Here is a 24,705-nt window from a genome sequence, read left to right on the forward strand (position 1 = left end):
CGCTGATCGTACCTTTCCACCCTGTGCGTCTAAGGCTTGGTTCCGCAACCAGCCTTCCAAACGACTCCCGCCGACTTGCAGGGGGGCACCGCTTCCAGGGTCTCGTTACCTCGTGGTGTCGTGTGTGCTGCCTTAGCGAACCTGTCCCTTTTTATCCCCCTGCTGGGGTATCGCCTGTCCATCACTTCAGACAGCTCAGGGTTCAAAGGGGGAGCCACTCTAGACAGCTCTCTCTCCCGTCCCTTCATTACACATCTCCAAATCGCCTGTCCATCACTTCAAACAGTTCAGGGTTCAAAGGGGGAGCCGATCTTGACAATACCCAGACTGATGGCTCCTTCATTAACATCTCCAAATGCTGCTTCATTGTGTTCCTTATCTCCCCCTCCCCTGAGGACAGGTGGCAGACCAACTGCTGATGCCACTGGTGCTAGCCCAGGCCAGCAAACATCTTAATTTATGTGTATTCTCGTCACAACATAATTAGAACCAAAAATAGTTCATTGTAGCACTGAGTGGTCATAATGTAGTTATAACTAGGTAGTGAATGGGGTGGTGTAGGTTGGTTCAAATATTGAATGGTTGAAGGGAAGTAGTGGTTCTTAAACGTGATTGTGTGGGACCTCAGGTTTGTGCATCTCCTACTGAAGGTAGCTATGAGAAGATGGCATGGCCCGAATGGTGGGGATTTTTGTGGATAGAGATGTACCAGTGAGGTATTGGGCCAAATCTACCTGCCTACAGCTTCTTACATTTCTGCTCCACCAGATCTGCTACTAACCTAGCTAAGGGATTCTTCTTGCATTTACTAAACTTATTAAGTAAATCTATCTGTTCCGCTAAGTAATTCTAAAAGGGCGAGTCAAGTACATTAATCCATGTTGCCTTGTCTTTCACAATTATCTGGTTTCAGATAGGTTATATAGTTGTAGGGACGGCAGGAATAGCACGAAAGATCAAATGAATGGGTGGTTGAGAAGTTGATGTAGGAGGAAGAAATTCAGGTTCTCACTGGGATCGCTTCTGACATAGGGATGAAGTGTACAAGATGGGCTGCACTTAAACTGGGAGCACAGCAATATTCTGATTAGAAGTTTCACTAATGTTACTCAGGAGTGTTTAAACTAGTTTGGTACGGAAGTGGGATCCTGAGTAGTAGAATGGTAAATGAGAAGACAGAGGAAAACACTGTAGTCAACAAGAGCAAGTAAGTAATGACCACTGGTTTAAACTGCATTTACTTCAACACAAAAGCCTTAAGAGGTAAAGCTAATGAACTCAGAACATGATTGGCTCTGAGGACTAGGATATTATTGCCATAACAGAAATATTGCTGAGAGGGGCAGAACTGGCAGCTTAATGTTCCAGGATACAGATGCTATAGGCTTTACAGAGGTATGGGTAAGAGGGGCAGTTGTCTTTTTAATTAGGAACGGCATAGTAACAGAGAGGATATTCCCAGAGGTTCATCCAGTGAGGCCATAGGGGTAGAGCTTAGAAACAAGGGGACGGTCACTTTGATGGGACTACCATATGAGCCCCCCATCCCCAAAATGATCAGCAGGTACTGAAAGAACAGATAAGTAGAGCAATTATAGATAGTGTATGTTTTATTTGGAGATTTTAACTTCCCTAATATTGACTAGACCATCCATCATACAATGGACTTCGAGAGGGTGGAATCCCTTAAACGTGTTCAAGAAGGGATCTTGCAGAAATCAAATAGGTAAGATTGTTTGCTGGTAAAAGGATAACTGGCAAGTAGAAAGCTTCTAAAAGTGTTCTATCAAGAGTCCAGAGGAGGCAGCATGTTCCAGCTATGGTGAACGGCAGGGCTGGCCAAGTACAGGGAAGCCTGGTTGATGAGAGATATTGGAGCTCTAGTCAGGAAACTAGCATCCATTGGATTTAGGCAATGGGGAATGAGTAAGTCTCTCAATAGTGATAACAAGTGTCGGAATACACAAGTTGGAAATCAGGAAAGCAAAATAAGGACATGAAATGGATCTGGCAGATGGGGGTAAAGAAAATCCCAAGCATTTCTATATACTACAACTGAAAGGGTGGTTAAGGAGACAATATTTAATTTCATTGTTTTTAAGCCCCTTAAAGATCAGCATGGTCACCTATATGTGGAGCCACAGGAAATGGATGGAATTTTTATGAATATTTTTCGTCAGATTTACTGTGGAGAAAATGATAGATGCTAAAGAAATGAGGGAAGTGAGTGATGATGCCTGGAATGATACATGAAATTACCAGGGAGGAAGTGCTAGTCGCTTTAAAGCACATTAGGTAGATAAATCCCCAAGGCCTGACCAAATGCATCTTCAGAATTTTGTGGGAAGCTAGGGAAGAAATTGCGGAGGCCCTTGCTTCATGATTTGCTTCAAACTATGAGTGGTATAGATAGGGTAAACACAGATAGTCATTTCCCCAGGGAAGAGAAACTAAAAATTAGAGAAAATAGGTTTTAGGTGAGGGGTGAAAGATTTAAGAAGGACCTGAGGAGCAACTTCTTCATGAAGCAGTCAGAGCATATAGGGAATGAGATGCCACAGAAAGTGGTTGAAGCAAGAACAATAACAACATTTAAGAGACTTTGGTTAAGTACATATATAGATGTTTAGAGAAATACAAACCAAACATGGGAAAATGGTATTATCTTTATGGGCATCATGGTTGACATGAATGAGTTGGGCTGAATGGTCTGTTTTCAACCTGTATTACTTTATAAAAATTTTGGCCATTTGAAAAAATTAAAAAGCACCAGTAAGAGAAAGTTGAATGCTGAATTTAAGTTTAAAAATTCAGTTTTGGAATCTGAGCATCACTGGGAAGGCCAGCATGTTTTGACCATCCCTAACTGCCCTTGGTGAAGGTGACAAACAAAAGAAAATCTACAGATGCTGGAAACCCAAGCCACATACACAAAATGCTGGAGGAACTCAGCAGGCCAGGCAGCATCAGTGGAAGAGTACAGTTGACGTTTCGGGCTAAAACCCTTCAGCAGGACTGGAGAAAAAAAGATAGAGTAGAGTTAAAAGATGGAGGGAGGGGTGAAGTAAAGAGCTGGGACCTTCCAGTTGAGGCCGCACTTCACCTGTGAGACTGTCGGGGTCATCTACTGTGTCCGATGCTCACAGTGTGGCCTCCTGTCTATCAGTGAGATCCGATGTAGATTGAGAGACTGCTTTGCCGAGCACCTATGCTCTGTCCAACAGAAAAAGCGGGATCTCCCTGTGGCCACCCATTTTAATTCCACTTCCCATTCCCATTCTAATATGTCTATCCATAGCCTCCTCTTCTGTCATAATGAAGCTGCCCTCAGGTTGGAGGAACAAGACCTTATATTCAGTCTGGGTAGCCTCCAACCAGATCGCATGAACATTGATTTCTCGAACTTCCGGTAATGGCCCCCCTCCTCCTCTCCTTCACCATTCCCCATTCCCTTTTCTCTCTCTCACATCTCCTTGCCTCCCTCATGCTCCACTCCCTTCCCTCCTATTAGATTCCCCCCCTCTCCAGCCCTGTACCTCTTTCACCAATCAACTTCCTAGCTCGTACTTCACACCTCCATCTCCCAGTTTCACCTCTCACCTGTGTTTCTCCCTCCCCTCCCCTGACCTTTTAACTCTACTACTCATCTTTTTTCTCCAGTCCTGCTGAAGAGTCAGCTCAAAATGTTGACTATACTCTTTTCCATAGATGCCCCCTGGTCTGCTGACTTCTTCCAGCATTTTGTTTGGCAAAGGTGAGCTATCTTCTTGAACTGCTACAGTCCTTCTGCTGAAAGTCTGCCACCAGTGCCAGTGAATACTTAGATCAACAATGTTGAAGGAATGGTAATATTTCTAAGTTACCTGGGTGACAGATGTATATGTACTGTACTTTGATAAAAAAAATTGCTTTGAATTTTACAAGTTGGAAGGGGGTCTGCAGCTGCATTTGCTGCTCTTGTTAATTTTCACGATGAAACTGCAGGTTTGGGAAGTGCTACTGCAGTAAACTCGGCAACTCTGCAGTGTTCTTTGCGTAAACACAAGGAATTCTGCAGATGCTGGAAATTCAAGCAACACACATCAAAGTTGCTGGTGAACGCAGCAGGCCAGGCAGCATCTATAGGAAGAGGTACAGTCTATGCTTCAGGAGCCGAAATGTGTTCTTTGTGTACACACAAAGGGTACACACACACACACACTAACCAATGTGCATCAGGTGGAGAGAGTGAATGTGTTTGCCAGGGTGCCAATCAAGTTGGCTGTTTTGTCTTAGAAAGTCTGCAGATGCTGAAAATCCACTCTTAGCCCCTTAAAGCATGGAGATTTAATGCTTTTCCCCAATAATAAACAATGCCTTTCTTTTATCATTTCCTGACATAATTGAACGCAGAACACCGTTATTGCTTTCTTTGAACCTGATGAGTGTCGCGTGTTTGCAGCAAAGGGAGCAGTCCTGCGTGGCACGATGAAAAAAAAGACCTATTTCATTGGTATTGCAGATATTATCTGCACAAAACAATTGAAGTTAGTTGGAGAGTTCTGTAGATTTCCATGTTTACACTATCAGCACTACCTTTCTTCAATTTACTGTAGTGCATTTACTGTACGGTTGTTTCCTTCGCGACAACCATAGACTGCTTTAAAATCTTAGTGACCCAGCTTTTTAGCGAGCTTCTCTGACGTTTTTTAATATTGGTCCCACGATTTCCACACCTCCAGTTACAATGGAAACCCACTAATTGATGGCCTCTTCAACATCTGGATTATCACGCTTTCATCGTTGGGATGTTTCCTGTTATCCCTGTTAGCCCATTCTTCTCACAGTTTATCTTGCGGATGTGGAGTTCAGCACTCCAGTTATCTCTGCCGGCTGATAACTGGCGTTAGGCGGATGGTCCAGCAGGGTAATTTTTACGGCTAGTGTCAAATCTTTTTGTGGAATCTTGGCAAGGGTCTCAAAGTTGTTTTAAAGTGAAAATAAAAGCAAAATATAAAAAAACACTGCTTTTTGAATCAGCGTCCTTCGGCCTAAATGGTAACTTAACACAAGCATACGCAACTGTTTGCTGGAAGCACGGAAGTGCACATTACTGACCGTCTCCTGCAACAAATGGGTGGCATAATGTCTCAAACAAACGGAGCGAATCCTGGCTAATTTCTCGATTTGTGTTTGTTCTTTAAGAGTTGTCCCAAATAAGCTCCTGCCCCAATTCATCGGAATCCACTGTATATTGACGCTAAAATACTGCCGATCGTATGGATCAAGCCTTTGAACTATAAGCACTTTATAGGCTTTAGAGTAAAGTTGCAGCTTTCGAAATCAGCCGTCAGACAAATTAGTGTTTTTTTCCCCCTCTAGTTAACGGAGCTAAGAATTCACTTAACGGTGCACTCCAGGGAGCTTAAAAGATGTTTTAGAGCCGTGTTTGTAGGAGGCCCGTGCCGGTCCGGGAAGCCTGCGCAGCCACGGCCCGTCACCATCACAACCACTGGACAGTGCCCAGGCGGCAAGGCCTGTCAACTGCAAATACACACACACGTCAGTTCACTGCTGCCCCAGCCTGTCAGGTTTACTCACTCGTTACTGTCCGGCTTGATCCGCAGCTTTTCCCGCTCAACACCATACAAGCAGACTACAGGAACAAGATTTTCGGCCCGCCTCTCCAGCAGGGCGCAAGCGCGTTCGCCTTCCGTGACAGCACCATCAAGGGCGGGGATGAGGAAGCCGCTGCAACCCGCAGGTAGCTGTCGCGGAGCTGCTCTGTTGGTCCTTGCGGTTAGAGGTGGGGATGGACACTCGCATCATGGGTGAAAACTTATGGCGGCACCGACACTCCATGCACGCTGGTGAGAGAGAGGAGCGAAGAAACGCGGAGAGTTCGTGCTCAGATGCTACTGAAGGATCTACTTGAAGGAAGTTCAAGGCCGTGGTACCGGTTGGAAATAGAAAAGATGCTAAGACATCCAGGTAAGAATATAGCGTTATTAGAAAAGTCACGTGGAGCTCATCTTGCCGCTGCTGAGATTGTCCTGCAATGTTCGCAGTAGTGCATAAGAGAAACCTTGCCATATTCCTGTTCATGACCAAGTACTTTGTGACAAGCAATACCAGCCCCTTCTAAGTCACACACATCAAAGTTGCTGGTGACCGCAGCAGGCCAGGCAGCATCTCTAGGAAGAGGGACAGTCGACGTTTCAGGCCGAGACCCTTCGTCAGGACTAACTGAAGGAAGAGTTAGTAAGGGATTTGAAAGTGGGAGAGGGAGGGGGAGATCCAAAGTGATAGGAGAAGACAGGAGGGGGAGGGATGGAGCCAAGAGCCGGACAGGCGATTGGCAAAAGGGATATGAGAGGATCATAGGACAGGAGGTCCGGGAAGAAAGACTTCTAAGTCCTTAGTCTTTGCAGTTAAGAGCTTGAGGTACGCAGGTGGAGTAAAGCAATCTTTTCTGATTCAACTTTGATTTCAGTGTATCGTAGTAAAGTGGTGGTGTCCGACGATAACAGGATACCTGCGCAGCTGAGTTTTTAAAGTGGAAAACCCATTATGCTGAGGCAGTTCCACTCTCTCGACCCTGCCGTCCCCGATCTTAGAAGTCCACATTTAGCTATACAGCGGATATGGAGGTTGTTTGATAGTTATGTTTCTCAGGTGTTAATCTAGAATCATAATCTGACAGTTGAGAGAACTGCATTCAAATCCCAAAGATGCCATCTGTGAAATGTAACATAAATAGAAAATGCTGGAAAGGCTTGGCACGTCACGCAGCATCTATGCAAAGAGCAAAAATTATTGGCCCAGCTATGGGAAATATTAATGTTTCTCTTTCCACGGATACTGGTTGATCTAATTATTCAGATTTTCCCTTTTTATTAAACATTTCCAGCCTCTATGTCTTCTTGATACTTTTCATTTTCTTTGAAACTTAAATGTAATATAAGGAATTTTATTTAAATATTTGAAATAAATTTTATATTTAGCAAAGGTTACTTGATGTAGGAAATCTGCCATCCTTACCTGTGGTAAATGAGTCCTTTTTTAAAAAAAAAGGTTCAAAGATTGATTTATTATCAAAATATCTGCAGTATACAACTCTCAGACTCTTCAGATAGCAACGAAACAAAGAAAAACCATAGAAGTAAGTTCAAAGCGAAACAACAAACCCACTCACACACAAAAAAGAACAGCCCCCCCATCCCTTTTGTGCAAAAATGTAACAAGAACATCGGCTGCTAAACTCCCCTCCCCCTACACTAAACACAGTAAGTGCACAGGCCTGTCCTCTGAGCCACACAGGCTCCTCCGGCTGCAGAGGACTCGAAAGGTAGGTAGCTAGTGCTGAACGCTCGCTCGCCTTCCACGTTCACCTCGATGTTTCAATCTTCCTAGTTGCTTTCATTGGTGAATAATGGAAGCTTTAATCCATTCACCATAAGCAAAAGCAGCTCATTTATTTCTAACTGTGATAATATTGATACCTTTCACACTCTCACACGCATTTGTTTGCTTGGGAATGCCTGTGCATCATGATGTTTCAGTCAAAAATTAAACAGTGGAGCGTTATGTGTTTGTTAACACGATAAAGGCCAATGCAAAACAAAACAAGCTCTTCCAATATTTTTGAGAGACCGCTCTGTTTCTCTCCTGAGATGAAGGACTTGTGGATAGAGTGTGAGTAGTTGGTCAGCACCATGTTATCTATGCACGCTACCACCTTCAAGGGTGTTTGGACTTGTACACCAAGGTCATCAATACTTCCTAGTAACTTGCCATTCATTGTATAGTATATGGTATGTCCTAGACTCATTAGTGCTCGTATTAGTTATTGTACTGCTGTAACCTTTCTGTCTCCTTCTCATACCTGTCTCTTTCCCTTTATTAGTGCCCCTTTTGATCCTTGCATTTTTGTACTCCTTCAAAATCACCTTCTACTTATTCCATTTATTCTGTAGGTCAAGGTCAGTGGCACTGTGTTTGCCTCTGCGTTTCAGCAGGGAAGAGTAAAGTCGGGCAGAGCAATGGTGATAGGAGACTGGGGGACAGGCAGGAGATTCTGTGGCTGTGAAAGAGACATTGGGATGGTGTGTTGCCTTCCAGGTGCCGGCGTCGAGGATCTCCCAGAGTGGCTGCAGGACATTCTCAAGGGGTAAGGTGAGAACGGTGGTATACTTGGCACCAGTGCCATAATAGAAAGGGGGAAGAGGTCCTGCACAGTTATTGTAGGGAGTATAACGAAGCTGAAGGGCAGGACTTCATAGGTAATAATCTCTGGGCAGGAATAGAAAGGTGGAATAGATGATTGAGTGGCTGGGGAACTGATGCAGAGAGCAGGGTTTCATGTTCCTGAAACACTGGAAATTCTTCTGGATTGAGATGACCAGTGATGGGTTGCACTTTCACTGGTGGGGAATTGTTAACCTGGTCGGGAGGCTCTTTAGTGCAACTTGGAGGGTTTTAAACTAGTTTGGCATGGGGATAGGGACCAAAGCACCAGGTCAGAAAGTGGAGGGATTGAGAGGAAGGTGGATATCATGACCAGGAAGGACATGCAGGAGAATTTTAAAATACAATGGGATGATGGGTTGAAGTGGGTGCATTTTAAAGCTAGGAATAAGGGTCATGAATGTAAAGCGTGGATCAGTACATGGCACTACAATTTAGTGGCATAACAGAGACTTGATTGAGAGAGGGACAGCAATGGATGCTTAAGGTTCCATGATTCAGTGTCTTAGAAATGATAGAGGAGGTAAAGAGGGTTGGGGGAGAGATATGCTATTAATCAGGGAGAGTATCACAGCTGCAGTCAGAGGGGACATAAGGAGGGGCTCATTCACTGAGTAAAGAACTCTTAAAAAAAGTAAAGAAAGGTGCAATCACTATAATAGGCTCATGGAGGATAAGTGATCAGTGTGGAGTGTGCTAATTTTCTAAGGAATTTCAAGATAAAGAAAGTGGTTGTGTTGGGCCTTGCCCAATATCTTTTGTGTCCTCTTTAGCTGCAGATCCTTTCAATAGCCACGGGGGCATTGAAGAGCAGTGATGCAGCTGATCAAGAAAAGGTATAAAAACAACAGGGGTTTTTGTAGTGGATGGCTTCAACTTCCCTAATATAGACTGGAACCTCATTAGTGTGAGAGGTTTAGATGGGGTAGAATTTGTTAGGTACATTCAGGAGGGTTTCTTAAATCAAAATGTAGATACTGTAACAAGATGAGGGACCATACTGGACCTAGTTTAGGGTAATGAGCCTGGCTGGGTGTCTAACCTTTCAGTGGGAGAATGGTTAGGAAACAGTGATCACAACTCTGTAAGTTTTAAGATAACTATGGATAAGTATGGAACATGTTAGGGAATATTATATTGGACATAAACAAGAATATTATACAGGGGCTAAGTGGGAATGGTTATTTTTGGATTAGTTTACATCTGACATATGGAGTGTGGTTTAAAGACAAACTGCACAGGGTACAGGACAGGTATATTCCTGTATGAAGAAAGGACAAGTATGACAAGGCAAGGGAACTTTGTGGTGAATTTGGTGAAGATGAAAAAGGAAATGCATGTAAAGTTTAAGAATCTAAAATCAAATGGAGCCTCTTGAGGATTATAAAGAAACCAGAAAAGAACTCAAGAAGAGAATTCAGTGAGCCCAGAGGAGTCATAAAAAGTCGTTGGCAAGTAATATTAAAGGGGATCCAAAGGCACTTCATACATACATGAAGATCAAGGTGATAACTGGGGCAGGGAAGGACCACTCAGGGATAAGGGTGGAAATAATGTACTTTGAGGCAGAGAATGTGGATGAGGTCCTAAATGAGTACTTTGGATCAGTATTTACCAAGGAGAGGGAAGTGGTGGATAGGTGATCAATGTGGAGTGTGCTAATTTTCTAAGGAATTTCAAGATAAAGTGGTTGTATTGGGCCTTGACTAATATCTTTTTTGTCCCCTATTGCTGCAGGTGAGGTCCCAGAGGACTGGCAATTAACATTGTTCCATTATTCGGGAAGGAAAATAGGAATATTCCTGGAAACGAGAGGTACAGATGACGTTTCAGGCTGAGACCCTTTGTTGGGACTACCAGTTAGTCCTGACGAAGGATCTCGGCCCAAAACGTCGACTGTACCTCTTCCTATAGAAGCTACGTGGCCTGCTGCGTTCACTAGCATTTTTTGTGTGTGTTGCTTGAATTTCCAGCATCTGCAGATTTCCTGGTGTTTGCCTGGAAACAAGAGACTGGTGAGTCTTATTTTAGTAGTAGGGAAGTTCCTGGGTGGGGGGGATTCTTAGGGATAGGATTTATGAGCATTTGGAAAATCATAGTCTGGTTATTGACAGTTATCATGGCTTTGTGTGAGGCAAGTCATGTTTTACTAACTTGATTGAATTTTCCATGGAGGTGATGAAGGTATAGCTGTGGTATTGTCTATGTGGTGTAAGGCTTTTGATAAGGTCCCTCATGGGAGGTTCATCCAGAAACACAGTGTATTGGCATATTGGATTCAGCATTGGCTTGCTCATGAAAGATAGATGGTGATGTTCGATGACATTTATTCTGGCTAGAAGTCTGTAATTAGTGGTATTCTGCAGGGATCTATACTGGGACCTCTGTTGTATATAAGCAACACACAAATACTGGAGGAACTCAACAGGTCAGACGTCATCTATGGAAATAAATAGTTAGCCGATCTTTACTGATGATAAATAGATTGATGGTTTTGTGAATAGCATAGAAGACTGGCAAAGAATACAGTGGGTGAAGTTTAACTTGTCCAAATGTGAAGTGCTGCATTTTGGGAGATCAAATGTAACGGGACTGTACACTTTTAATGGCAGGACCCTTGACAGGTTGATCTGTAGAAGGATCTATGGTTCAATTCCATAGCTCCCTGAAAGGGCTAGACTAGTTCATAGGGTGGTAAAAAAGACAAGTGGTATTCTTAGTAAGGATTTGGGTTCAAGAGTTGGGAAGTTATATTACAGATTTATAAAATTCTAGTTTGGCTATATTTTGAGTATTGCATTCACTTCTGATCATCTCATTGATAAGAAGGATGTCAAGGCTTTGGAGGAAGTGCAGAACATGTTAACCAGGATGTTGTCTGGATCAGAGGACAGGAGCTATAAGGAGATGTTGGACAAACTTGAGCTGGTTGCTCTGGAGTGGCGGAGGATGAGGGAAGACCTGATTTGAGAGGTACAGATGGAGTAGGTAGATAGTATATTTCTTCGAGGGTTGAAATGTCTAATACCAATTTGTTGTATTGGTTCATGCTAAAGAATTTTCAATAGTGTTGGAACGGAAGGTAAGGCGGTCTCAATGAGACTGTAAAGGATTGTTATCCTCTATCAGCTCCTTTCTGAGGGAAACAAAACTGGCACAGGTCATTTGACTGGGTGGAAACAGGGCTGGAATTTTCAGCAGCTTAACCCTGGGAGACATTGTGGTTTCTAACGCAATAGTCTGCATCATTAAGGCTTAATTATTTTATTTGATCCTGCCCTCTCATTAAGGCCACACTTTCTCTGTTGTGAAGATGCTGTTTATTCTCACTGCTTCCTCTGTTCCCCTGTAATTTTACTCTGTAGGCTTAGACCCATTTTATCTGGCATAAGCGATATTCAAGAATCATTTTTAAATAAAAAGAGAAGTTTGGGGAAGATTTGAAGATTAGCTAGGGCTGAAACACTTTTTAAAAATTCATGTATACTTACAATTAACTGTGGTTGATGAGGAAGAGGAAATACTTTTCTTGTCCAGGATTCTTAGTGAAAGACTCTGGTTACGTCAACTGCGTAAGTCTAGGGAAGACTATCTCCAGTCCCTCCAGACGTGTGACATTGAGGTGCAAGTCCACCCCAAAACCCCCGGTTTGTGTGGATGCTGCATGATTCGTTACCGTTACAAATAAGTACCGTGAAATAACAGACAGTAGTCCACATACAATTAAATGATTTAGCTTTGTAATTCTTAATTTGACTAAAGGGTTAGTAAAGAAAAAGCAAAACAGGAAAAGGCCCATTTTTATGAAATAGTCTAATGTGCACAAGTTGGAGCTCATCATTTCCCCTTCGCCGATCCATCTTCCTAGGCTTCATTGAATCATGACCCCACTCCAAGTTGAGTTCTATGACCTCTTTTCTCTGGTGTCTTCTCCCTTCATCTCCCACCAAACAAAAGACCCAGCTTACACCAGTGTCAGGCACACAATATGAAAACACACTCCCTTCATTGGACGGCTCACATTCCAAAGCACCCGTTATCTCCAACCATAACCCAAACACTGCTTCTACAGAAAGACCATTATGTTAGCAGTGAAATCTTTCCCCAGGGTGTTGCACTCTTCCCCCACCAAAATTAGTCATGTCCTCATGACATTGAGATAATTTTCCATCCTTTCATATAAACCACAAGTCCAACCCAGGTGTAAGTAGCTTGAGCAACACACACAAAATGCTGGTGGAACGCTGCAGGCCAGGCAGCATCTACAGGAAGAAGTACAGTCGACGTTTCAGTCTGACCCTTCGTCAGGACTAACTGAAAGAAGATATAGTAAGAGATTTGAAAGTGGGAGGGGAGATCGGAAATGATAGGAGAAGATATGGGGGGGGAAGAAGCTAACAGCTGGGAAGTTGTTTGGCAAAAGAGATACAGAGTTAGAGAAGGCAGAGGATCATGGGACAGGAGGCCTAGGGAGAAAGAAAGGGGGAGGGGAGCCCACAGGAAGATGGAGAGCAGGCAAGGAGTGATTGTGAGAGGGACAGAGAGAGAAGGAAAAAAGGGGAGGGGGAATAAAAATAAATAGGGGATGAGGTAAGAAGGGAGGAGGGGCATTTATGGAAGTTAGAGAAATCAATGTTCATGCCATTAGGTTGGAGGCTACCCAGATGGAATATAAAGTGTTGTTCCTCCAACCTGAGTGTGCCTTCGTCTGGACAGTAGAGGAGGCCATGGATTGACATGTCAGAATGGGAATGGGACGTGGAATTAAAATGTGTGGCCACTGGGAGATCCTACTTTCTCTGGCGGACGGAGCGTAGGTGTTCAGCGAAACAGTCTCCCAGTCTGCGTCGGGTGTCACCAATATATAGAAGGCGCATCAGGAGCACCGGATGCAGTATATCAAAGGAGGCACGGCCTCCTCTACTGTCAAGACGAAGCCATACTCAGGTTGGAGGAACAACACCTTATATTCCATCTGGGTAGCCTCCAACCTGATGGCATGGACATTGATTTCTCTAACTTCTGTTAATGCCCCTCCTCCCCTTCTTACTCCATCCCAGATTTATTTTTATTCCCCTCTTTTTTTTCTTCTGTCTCTGTCACTCTCACAATCACTCCTTGCCTGCTCTCCATCTTCCTCTGGGCTCCCTTCCCCCTTTCTTTTTCTCTAGCCTCCTGTCCCATGATCCTCCCACTTCTTCAACTCTGTATCCCTTTTGCTAATCAACTTTCCAGCTCTTAGCTTCTTCCCTCCCCCGCTTGTCTTCTCCTATCATTTCGGATCTCCCCATACCCCTCCCACTTTCAAATCTCTTACTATCTCTTCTTTCAGTTAGTCCTGATGAAGGGTCTCGGCCCGAAACGTCGACTGTACTTCTTCCTATAGATGCTGCCCGGCTTGCTGCATTCCACCAGCATTTTGTGTGTGTTAATTGAATTTCCAGCATCTGCAGATTTTCTCATGTTTGCATAAATGGCTTGACATAGCTCACCAAGGAAATAGGTGGCACACACTGTTCCCCCAGCCTATCCGGGGGTCTCCTGATTCTTTGAGACCTCCTTACCCTGTCATCTACTTTTTCAGGTTCAGACACTCCTTGGGATACTTCTGGTCTACATGGCGATGCCTCCCCCGGTCTATCACTCGTGCCCTCCTCCAACTGAGATCCCTCTGCCACTTGGCTGAGCCCCGCTTCATCCCTTCATGGTCCCGCTGAAACCCAGTCTGTCCACAGATAGTCCCCCTGATTTCACCTGACTCAGCTTGAGAAGGGTTGGGAAACACTTCCTCAATCAGTGGGGAGTTAGCAAAGGGCAGCATATACCACACTCCCATTTCCTCATTCTCGAAGTCCATATCCCATTCAAGGGTGGGGGCTGGTCTAACCTCTCCTTCTGTTGGCCCTTCAGACACTCCGTGTCACTGCAGCGTCCTGTTACTAGGTGTACACTCCAGGTTAGGCTCTGGGTCAACACGCACCTCTTGTCCCAGAGGCAGAAGGTGGTTCCAATGGAGAATCTTGACAGGCCCGTTCCCATCCTCTGTTTCACCCGGAAAACTGGTGCATTTGGCATCTGGCTCTCCACTACATAGGGTGTAGAAGCCCAGTGGTCAGCCAACTTGTGCTTCCCAGGTAGCCCCAAATTCCTCATGAGGACTGTCACGTACCCTGTGATGGGTTAAAGAACCAGCAGAAATGGAAAACACTTCGGAGTCCAGTATTGCTATTAACTAATGGTATTTATTATTAACTATGCAATGCAGTAGTATAAATGCAGATATATCAAACAGGTTAGCAATGATTATATATAAGTAAGTGTGGAAATATATGAAAACCAAGCTTCTTGGAGTCTAGGGGTAAATAGACAGTCTTACGATGATGAGTAAAGTTCAGTTCAGTTCGTGGTATTGAGTTGAGTAGTGATGGAGAGAGAGAGAGGGAGAAATTTGAGTCTTCAGGTGAGCTGATGCAGTCGATCTTCCCGTTGTCCTCCGAAATCCTTTGAAAGTCGCCGACTATGACCACAACAAAGGGGACCGTTCTTCTGTGGTGGAATTATCAACCCTGGCGAGAGTTGGACACACAAATAACTCCTCACCAGTCATGCCCTTTTCACACTGTGAAAGCCACTGATCGATCCTCCAAAACCCACTTTTTCTGTGGGCACAACAAAGCTCATTCAGTGTCCAAAACCATGTGTCTCAGGTCTATCATCTGACCTTCTATTTATCTCACTGTGCCGAATACTAGCTGTCACTCAAACAGCTCCTCCCTTCTCTGTCTGTAAGAATTTCCAAGCAGGCAGCATCCTTGTAACATGCTGCAGAAAACCCATAACATCATCTAAAGCTATCTTCGTCTGTCTGTCTGTCTGTCTGTCTGTCTGTCTCTCTCTCTCTCTCACTCAAAAACAAGATGTCGGTGTTAAATAACTTTCTCTCTCTCTCTCTCTCTCTCTCTCTCTCTCTCTCTTTTCAAAAGCACAGTTCATAGGGGTAATTCAGGATCCCGTCGCACCCCCTTCCTTCAAAAAAGAAATTTTGACGAAGGCAAAATTTTTGTTTAACTGGAAATTTCAGAGTTTGAAACAATACATATATAATCATCAGATGACAGAGCAAAAGTGTGTACAATTTCCAACTTAACATCTGGATAAACAATCAGCTATAATATTGTCAGTACCTTTCACATGTTTGATTGTCAGGTCATATTCTTGCCATATCAGACTCCAATTTAATAACCTATTCTTATCCTTCATCTTAGTTAGAAACACCAACGGATTGTGATCCGTGTAAACCACAAGTGGTCTCTGGGCAGGACAAACATAGACTTCAAAATGTTGTAAAGCCAGAATAAGTGCCAGCAATTCCTTTTCAACAGTGGAATAATTTTTCTGGTGCACATTAAATTTCTTTGAGAAATAGGCTACTGGGTGTTCAATGTTATCCACTCCCTTCTGTTACAGTACTGCCCCAGCAGCTTCATCACTAGCATCTGTTTCTATCGAGAATAGCTTGGAAAAATCAGGTGCCTTGAGCACAGGGTGATAACGCAGGATGGTTTTCAGATGTTCAAATGTCTTCTGGCAAAGATCACTTCATATAAGTCTTTCACTCTTCCCTTGAAGTTTTGTTAGGGAGAGAGCAATGTCAGCAAAGTTCTTACAAAACTTATGATAGTACCTAACTATTCCTAAAAACCTTCTTAATGCTTACTTGCCCGTTGGAACGGAAACCTCAGCAATAGCTTGAACCTTGGCCTGTACAGGAGCCAGTTGGCCTTGGCCTACTACATAGCCCAGATATGTAACTGTAGCATGGCCAAACTCACTCTTATCAAGGTTCACAGTAAGATTGGCCTTGGAAAGTCTGTCAAACAGTTTTTCTACCGCTGCAATATGCTCTTCCCACGTGTCATTCCAGACCACTAAATCATCAATATAAGCTCCTGTGTTTTCTAAACCTCTAATCACAGAGTTGATCATTCTTTGAAATGTCCCTGGAGCATTTTTCATCCCGAAGGGTAAAACATTATATTCATACAGTCCAGATGGTGTCACAAATGCTGATATCTCTTTAGCCCTCTCTGTCAAAGGAACACCCCAATATCCTTTCAACAAGTCAATCCTTGTAAGGTATTTAGCATATCTAAATCTACTCTATCAATACAGTCGTCCACTCTCTTTCCTTGTTCCTTTTTGTTTCCAATTTCTTGTTCAACCATTTTACTTTACTCTAAATTCATTCTGTAAGGATGCTGTTTGATGGGCTGGGTTGAATTTACAATGATGTCATGCACTGCACTGGTGCACTGTCTTGGAATGTCAGGAAATAAATCTTTATGCTTGCTAGTTAGTTCCTTCACTTGTTTTTGTGGTGTAGGTTCCAACTGATGGACCTTATCAGTAATATTTTTCAAAATAATGGAATTCTTAAATCTTGTTGATACTAGATTCAGCAGGTTAAAATGAGTTTTTATCTCATTTTCAGCCTCCATGACTCCATTTGTTTTCATAACAGTACCCACAAGTGCCATCCTATCAAACAAGTGTTTTATTTTAATTTGAACATTCTGCAAACTTTCCTTTGCAAGGTCACAAACCTTATTATATCTTTTCCGCACATTGGCCCATATTTCCACATCAGACCACAGTTCTCTGAGTAGGGTCAAAGGTCCTTTTGGCCTGTGACCGGACACAGGTTCAAACAGACTACCCTCCAATGATTTTTGAATCGTATCTCCAACAGCAAATAAGAGTAGGGGAGCCCTCTCATCCCCATTTTTCCCACTTTTCACACAATCTGTTTTAATCATGGTCTTAAGAGGGGAGTTGAACCGTTCCAAGGCTCCCTTGGACTCTGTGTGATATGCAGATGACACAATGTGCTTAGTTCCCAGTTCTCGAACTATCCCCTGGAATGTTCTCGAAGTAATGTTACTATCCTGGTCAAATTGAATTTCTTTGGGCAGACCTATCAGTGTGAAAAACTTACAGAATGCTTTTACCACAGTCCTGGCCTTGATGTTTCTGACAGGTACGGTTTCAGGGAACCTAGACACAGCACACATAATTGTTAACAGATACTGATGATCAGCTGCAGTCTTTAACAATGGGCCTACACAATCCACTATGACCCTAGAAAAAGGTTCACCAAAAGCAGGTATCGGTTTAAGTGGTGTTACTTGAATAACCTGATTAAGTTTCCCCTCAACCTGGCAGGTATGGCAAGTCCTGCAAAAATTCACAACATCCCCTCTCAAATTAGGCCAGTAGAATTCCTTCATAATTCTGTTCACTGTCTTTCCCACTCCAAAATGTCCACCTAAAGGCATACTGTAAACCATGTTTAAAATTTCAGCCCTTTAAACTTTTGGAACCACTACCTGATGCACTGTAGCCCAATCCTCACTTGCAGGCATAGTGACTGGTCTCCACTTCCTCATTAACACCCCATCTTTAAGATAATATCCTACTGAGTCTCTCTGAACCTCCTCTTCTGTGAGAGCTGTCTCCCTTAAAGCCACCATTTTGGAATCTTTATTCTGTTCCTCTACAAATTCCTTCCTCGATAAGGACAAACCTTTCTCATACACCTTACTCTCCAAATCCTGTTGTAACATGGCAATACAAGTAGACAAATAAGTTGCAAGGGTCATGATGAGGTCAATTGAGAGGTTTGTCATACTCTTTGTCATACTAGAGAGAGTTCATGCTTTATTTTATATGTTGGTAATGAGGTCACATCTGGAGAACTGTTAGTATTGGTCTGTATATTTAAGGAAATATATGAGTAGGCTGTTTCCTGATCATCCATTTATGACCGAGCTGAGGAGAAATTTCCGTGCAACTTTGTGAATCTTTAAAGGTCTCCACCACAGACGGCTGTGGATATTCAACTGTGCATATCCCATCCTGCAGTTTATAAATTTTTGGACACCAATTTATCAGAAGATACTATATATGAGCTGGATGAGAAAGTGGACTTGAGATAATGAATTAGCCATGATCTTACTAAGTAACAGAACAGCTGAGAAAGTCAAAGGTGGTCATGCTACTTTTTAAAAGTTTTTACAATTTTCAGGCAAAATTGCTTAAAAAGCAACCTAACAATAACATAAAAAGGCTCATTTTGAAACTGTTGGGGGTAATTAGAAGAATTGAGATAAGCATGGAAAGAAGAGCCTAAGAGGGCTAATTAAAAATCCATAGAATTGCTACATGATTCCATGTTACTGCAGTCAGTGACTGAGATTGAATTTATCCACAATCCTTCACTCATAGAAACATCCACACGATCAGTGTCTCCCATTATCTTGTACACCTCTATCAGGTCACCTCTCATCCTCTGTTGCTCCAAGGGAAAAAGGCCGAGCTCACTCAACCTATTCTCATAAGGCATGCTCCCCAATCCAGGCAACATCCTTGTAAATTTCCTCTGCACCCTTTCTATTGTTTCCACGTCCTTCCTGTAGTGAGGCAACCGGAACTGAGCACAGTACTCCAAGTGGGGTCTGAACAGGGTCCTATATAGCTGCAACATTACCTCTCGGCTCCTAAACTTGATGAAGGCCAATGCACTGTATGCTTTCTTAACCACAGTAGCCTTGAGTGCCCTGGACTCGGACCCCAAGATCCCTCTGATCCTCCACACTGTCAAGAGTCTTACCATTAATACTATATTCTGTCATCATAATTGACCCAACAAAATGAACCAACTCACACTTATCTGGGTTGAACACCATCAGCCACTTTTCAGCCCATTTTTGCATCCTATCAATGCCCCGCTGTAACCTCTGACAGCCCTCCATACTATCCACACCTCCAACCTTTGTGTCATCAGCAAATTTACTAACTCATCCCTCCACTTCTTCATCCAGGGTATTTATAAAAATCACGAAGAGTAGGGGTCCCAGAACGGATCCCTGAGGCACATCATTGGTCACCAACCTCCATACGGAATATGACACATCGAGAGATTCCTGGTGGTGGCTGATGGAGTAAAAGCAATCTGCAGTTGCTCCAACTCTAATTATCTTACTATTTCCAACCTGTCTTGAAACTTTTTTTTAAGTGTGATATTCTTTCAATATGACTGGAAGGAGTGCTGGAGGTACTAAAAAGAACAATCACCCTGCTTCTTTGGATTCTATTTTGGATTTGCTGCAAAGTCATACACGAGAAGCCTCTGAGAAGTTTCAACAATTCAGCTCTGAGTTCAAACAAATAGATGGTAAATTAGATTCTGTTCAACAAACTCTTAATGAACACGATAAACATATAAAAAATAACGAAGCAATTTTGTCATCTCTGGAAATGGAATGGAAGTGGATGAATTGCAAAAGCTTTGTGAAAAGCAATCGAAGTCCAACGAAAAGTTAAGACAGTATATTAAACAAGAGGAAATAGTAAGGGCTATATCCTCTTTTCAATCAGGTAAGGCTCCGGGACCGGATAGATATACAGTGGAATTTTTTAAGACTTTTGCTGAAATACTTACACCCTATCTATGTCCAATTTTCGCTGATTCTATATCCTCTGGGACTGTCCCGAGAACTTTTTATGAGGCATCAATTTCATTAATTCCTAAAAAAGAAAAAAATTATCTGAATGCGCCTCTTATAGACCAATCTCGTTACTAATTGTGGATTCTAAAATTCTTCCTCAGATCTTGGCTAATAGGCTTGAGAATATTTTACCTAAAGTTATTCCTAATGATCAAACTGGATTTATTAAGAATAAATATTCACATTTTAATATTTGGAGATTATTGAACATCATTTACTCCTCTCCATCCAAACAACCTGAATGTGTTGGTTCCCTTGACGCAGAGAAAGCCTTTGATAGGGTGGAGTGGCCTTATTTATTTGAGATCTTAGAAAGTTTTAATTTTGGTCTGGGTTTCATTTCCTGGATCAAATTGATCTATCAAGCTCCTATGGCTGCAGTTATAACTAACAATCAAAAATCTCCTTATTTTAGACTATACAGAAGTACCTGGCAGGGTTGCCCTCTCAGTCCTCTATTATTTAATTTGACTTTAGAACCTCTTGTTATTGCTCTTTGGGATTCCAATAATGTTCAGGGTATTAGGAGAGGGGATAAAGTACAGAAGGTTTCATTGTGTGTGGATGACTTGTTAGTCTATATTTCAGATCCTAAGAAATCTATTCCTTCTGTGTTATCTATAGTTTCTGAATTCAGTAGTTTTTCTGGATATAAACTAAATTTACGCAGAAGTGAGTTATTTCCTATTAATAATCACTTGGATCAATACAATCAAATACTATTTAGTGTTGCTAAAAATCACTTTAATTATCTTGGTACTGTATTAAAATTATTAAAAAATTTAAGGACCTGTATAAATATAATTTTCTCCTATTAATTGAATATATGCAACAAATACTTTCTAAATGGTCTCCTAAGATGCTATCATTAAATTGGTCGAATTAACGCTATTAAAGTAATAGTTCTACCGAAGTTCTTATAAACATTTCAAGCAGTCCTTTCCTTTGTTCCTAAACTGTTTTTTGATAGAATAGACTCTAAAATCTCATCTTATATTTGGAATAATAAAAATCCTAGATTGAGTAAACCTTTATTGCAGAAATTAAAAAAGAACAGTGGTATGGCTTTGCCAAATCTTAGATTGTACTACTGGACAATTAATATTTGATATATTACCTTTTGGATTCATTATTCAGACATACCTGACTGTCCTTTATGGGCGGATATGGAGAAAAACTTGGTGAAGGGGTATTTCTTGGCCTCTTTACTGGGAGCTCCTCTTCCTTTTCTGCTCTCTGAGATTGGTAGACAAGACCTTAATCCCATTATTAAACATACATTAAGAATTTGGCTTTTGTTTCACAGATCTTTTGAGTTAAATAATTTTGTTCTTTCTAGTAAAATCCATCTTAACTATTTTTTTTAAACCATCAATTTTAGATCAGGCCTTTTTAATTTGGAAAATTAAAAGAATAATAACTTCTTCAGATTTATTTATGGGGCGACCCACACAGACTTCCAATCTGCACCTTGTAAGGCATGAAAATGCCCGACGCAGGCCTCTCATGGTCTGAGTCAATGTTCCTTCCTTATAGGGGATTGTTTAATGTCTTTCACTCAGTTAGCAGATAAATATGATTTATCTAATGCACTCTTTTTTAGATATTTACAAATTAGGAATTTTTCAGTCAAGTCAAATCACTTTTTATTGTCATTTCGACCATAACTGCTGGTACAGTACACAGTAAAAATGAGACAACGTTTTTCATGACCATAGTGCTACATGAACAATACAAAAACTCCACTGAACTACGTAAAACAACACAAAAACTACACTAGTCTACGGACCTACCGAGGACTGCATAAAGTGCACAAAACAGTGCAGGTATTACAATAAATAATAAACAAGACAATATGCATAGTAGAGGGCAATAGGTTGGTGTCAGTACAGGCTCTGGGTATTGAGGAGTCTGATGACTTGGGGGAAGAAACTGTTACATAGTCTGGTCGTGAGAGCCCGAATACTTCGGTGCCTTTTGCCAGATGGCAGGAGGGAGAAGAGTTTGTATGAGGGGTGCGTAGGGTCCTTCGTAATGCTGTTTGCTTTACGGATGCAGCGTGTGGTATCAATGTCTCTAATGGTGGGAAGAGAGACCCAATGATCTTCTCAGATGACTTCACTATCCGCAGCAGGGACTTGCAATCTGAGATGGTGCAATTTCTGAACCAGGCAGTGATGCAGCTGCTCAGGATGCTCTCAATACAACCTCTGTAGAATATGATGAGGTTGGGGGGTGGGAGATGGACTTTCCTCAGCCTTTGCAGAAAGTAGAGACACTGCTGGGCTTTCTTTGCAATGGAGCTGGTGTTGAGGGACCAGGTGAGATTCTCCGCCAGGTGAACACCAAGAAATTTGGTGCTCTTAATGATCTCTACGGAGGAGTCGCTGATGTTCAGCAGAGAGTGGTCATTCCATGTCCTTCTGAAGTCAACAAACATCTCTTTTGTTCACATTCAGAGACAATTTGTTGGCTCTGCACCAGTCTGTTAGCCTCTGCACCTCTGCTCTGTATGCTGACTCATCATTCTTGCTGATGAGACCCATTAGGGTCGTGTCATCAGCGCACTTGATGATGTGGTTTGAGCTGTGTGTTGCAGCACAGTCATGGGTCAGCAGAATGAACAGCAGTGGACTGAGCACACAGCCCTGTGGGCCCCCCATGCTCAGTGTGATGGTGTTGGAGATGCTGCTTCCAATCCGGACTGTACATACTTTGCTTCCAAATTACCCATCTGCTTATTCACCTAATATGATAGATACCCTTTTTCAGGTTAAACCACTTCAAAAAGGATTGATAGCTACAATTTATAAATGGTTATTGAATTTATGAATGATACCTAACAATAAAATTAAAGGTGCTTGGGAATTGGAATTTCAAGAATTACTTTCAGATAATCAATGGAGCAAAGTTTTTCATTTGGTAAATACTTCATCTATTTGTGCCCATCATTCCTTGATACAGTTCAAGGTAGTGCATTGGGCCCATATGTCAAAGGATAAATTAGCCTGTATCAAGCCCAATATCAATTCTATTTGCAATAGATGTAATACTGAGGTGGCCACTTTAACTCAAATGATTTGGTCTTGCATAAAAGTGGATAATTTTTGGAAAGGTGTCTTTAAAACTTTATCAAAAGTCTTGGATCTGGACTTACAACCAAATTTACTTACAACAACTTTTGGGATTATTCCATCAGAAGCAGGATATATTCCTGTTTCAGCTCAGCGGATGATAGCCTTTTCAACTTTATTGACTAGGAGAGCCATTTTACTTAAATGGAAGGATCCTAATCCACCTTCTGTTTTTTATTGGCCTTCCTTCAACATGTCCTGTTTAAGTTTAGAGAAAATAAGAAGTCGGATATTTGTTACATCCTTTAAATTAGAAGAAATCTGGTGACCTTTTATTCAATATTTTCATATGATTTGATTTATTGATTTTTGCACTGACTCTCTTCCAGTTATTTTTCTGAAGTTTTGGATTTGATCAGAAAGTCTTTCTTTTCTTGGTTTTACTCTGAGGATGGAGGATCCAGTCCTTTTTTTTTTCTTTTTTGTCTTTGTTTGCATAGAACTGTGGGGGTTGTTTTTCACATAAAATTTCAAAAAGTCTTTTTTCCCTTCATGAATGGATAAGAGGAGAATTAATTAACTTATTATACATTCTATATCAGATTAATATTATGCATGATTTTGATAATGTTTATTTCACCTTTATGTATTGTTATTGATATATATATATATTTGAGATAATTCGCCTCTTGTTTGTATATATGCTGTTACATACCTCATGGATATCTTGTGACTATCTTATGACCATGATGTAATAGTTTTTTTTGTTGGAGGTCACCTGATGTAATTTTCCCACCAATGGGAGGTCACATGATGATCTGTTCTCCACAGGTATATAAAAGTGAGACCCCTTGGGTGATGCAGTTAGTTTTCCAGTTAGAACATTAGTCAGAGATTCCGCTCTGTTGTGTGTGTTTTTTTATGACGCAGTTTTGATTTAAAATGGAGTTCTACGTTCTATTGTAAGGTACAACAGTGCCGGACTGGCAATTTCTGCCAGGTTTGTTGATGTACCTTTTCAGTAGTATTGGAGAGTGAAGACTTTATCGAAGTACAGGATCAGAAGGATTAAGAGAAGTCGGTAACGTTCGGCAGTTTAACAAAGGATCAACCTTATTTAGTCTTTGTCGAAAAAGTAGTGACCTGCATCAAAGATAACTCCTGCCAAAAGAGCAAGGAAGTTCATGCAAGGTTTGCTCTCTAGATATAAAGGTCAGTTGTTTTTAAGCCGTTTATTTCCTTCATCGTGAATCCTTTGGACAGAACAAGCAGGAAAGTTGCGTCTAGGAAGAAATCATCCTCCAGAGAAGTCTCTCCCAATTGAATGTATAAATCTGTTGGATTTTCGAATTTACCATTTTAAGAACTGTATTTGATTTTACTGCTTTAAGAACTGTTTTTGCATTTATGGCTTTAAGATCCAGTACCAAGTGGCAATTTGTTGAATGGCCGCATAGTGGTTAACTTCTGGTTAAGGTTTTCGTTTGTTTTTTTTATTGTTTATCCATGTTTAATAAATGTTTGGTTGTTTTTAGATAACCTGACGCGATTTATATTGATTGTTGCCGGTTACATAACAATGCTCTTTTTAATCAATAAAAAAAAGACAGAAGATTATCAACCTAGAAAATAGTAGAAGAAACAACCTGCAGGTTCTGAGTCTCAAAGAATTAATCGAAAGTCATCATCCTATGGAATTTTTTGCAAACTTTTTGCAAGGATTATTTCCGGAAATTTTGACGTCTTTTCCTATGATTGATCGAGTTCACAGATCTCCCGAGTTTAGACCTCCTAAGGGAGATAGACCAAGATCAGTAATAATCTGTTTTCATGAATTT

At 41.7% G+C, this 24,705-nt stretch overlaps 1 protein-coding gene and 1 long non-coding RNA gene across 5 annotated transcripts in view; one reads left to right on the forward strand and one right to left on the reverse strand.

Annotated features, from left to right (window-relative positions):
- scly (selenocysteine lyase) overlaps positions 1-5,688 on the reverse strand; it is a 63,362-nt gene extending 57,674 nt beyond the window's left edge. Inside the window, exon 1 of one of the 4 annotated variants that reach the window (XM_063046128.1) lies at positions 5,581-5,688. Coding sequence is in view for 1 of the 4 variants with exons in the window: in XM_063046131.1 (XP_062902201.1) it covers positions 5,581-5,626 (46 nt within the window). In the remaining 3 variants the exon portion in view is untranslated. The remainder of the gene's footprint in view (positions 1-5,580) is intronic. The other 3 variants (XM_063046127.1, XM_063046129.1, XM_063046131.1) reach the window with 3 other exon arrangements.
- Positions 5,689-5,758: 70 nt separating this feature from the next.
- On the forward strand, positions 5,759-19,728 carry LOC134345445 (uncharacterized). Its single transcript, XR_010017699.1, has 3 exons — positions 5,759-5,970; positions 7,956-10,241; positions 19,107-19,728. It is a non-coding gene; the product is annotated as an uncharacterized LOC134345445 (long non-coding RNA).
- Positions 19,729-24,705: the final 4,977 nt, after the last annotated feature.

Source organism: Mobula hypostoma, chromosome 4 (assembly GCF_963921235.1).
Source record: "Mobula hypostoma chromosome 4, sMobHyp1.1, whole genome shotgun sequence".
NCBI lineage: Eukaryota > Metazoa > Chordata > Chondrichthyes > Myliobatiformes > Myliobatidae > Mobula > Mobula hypostoma.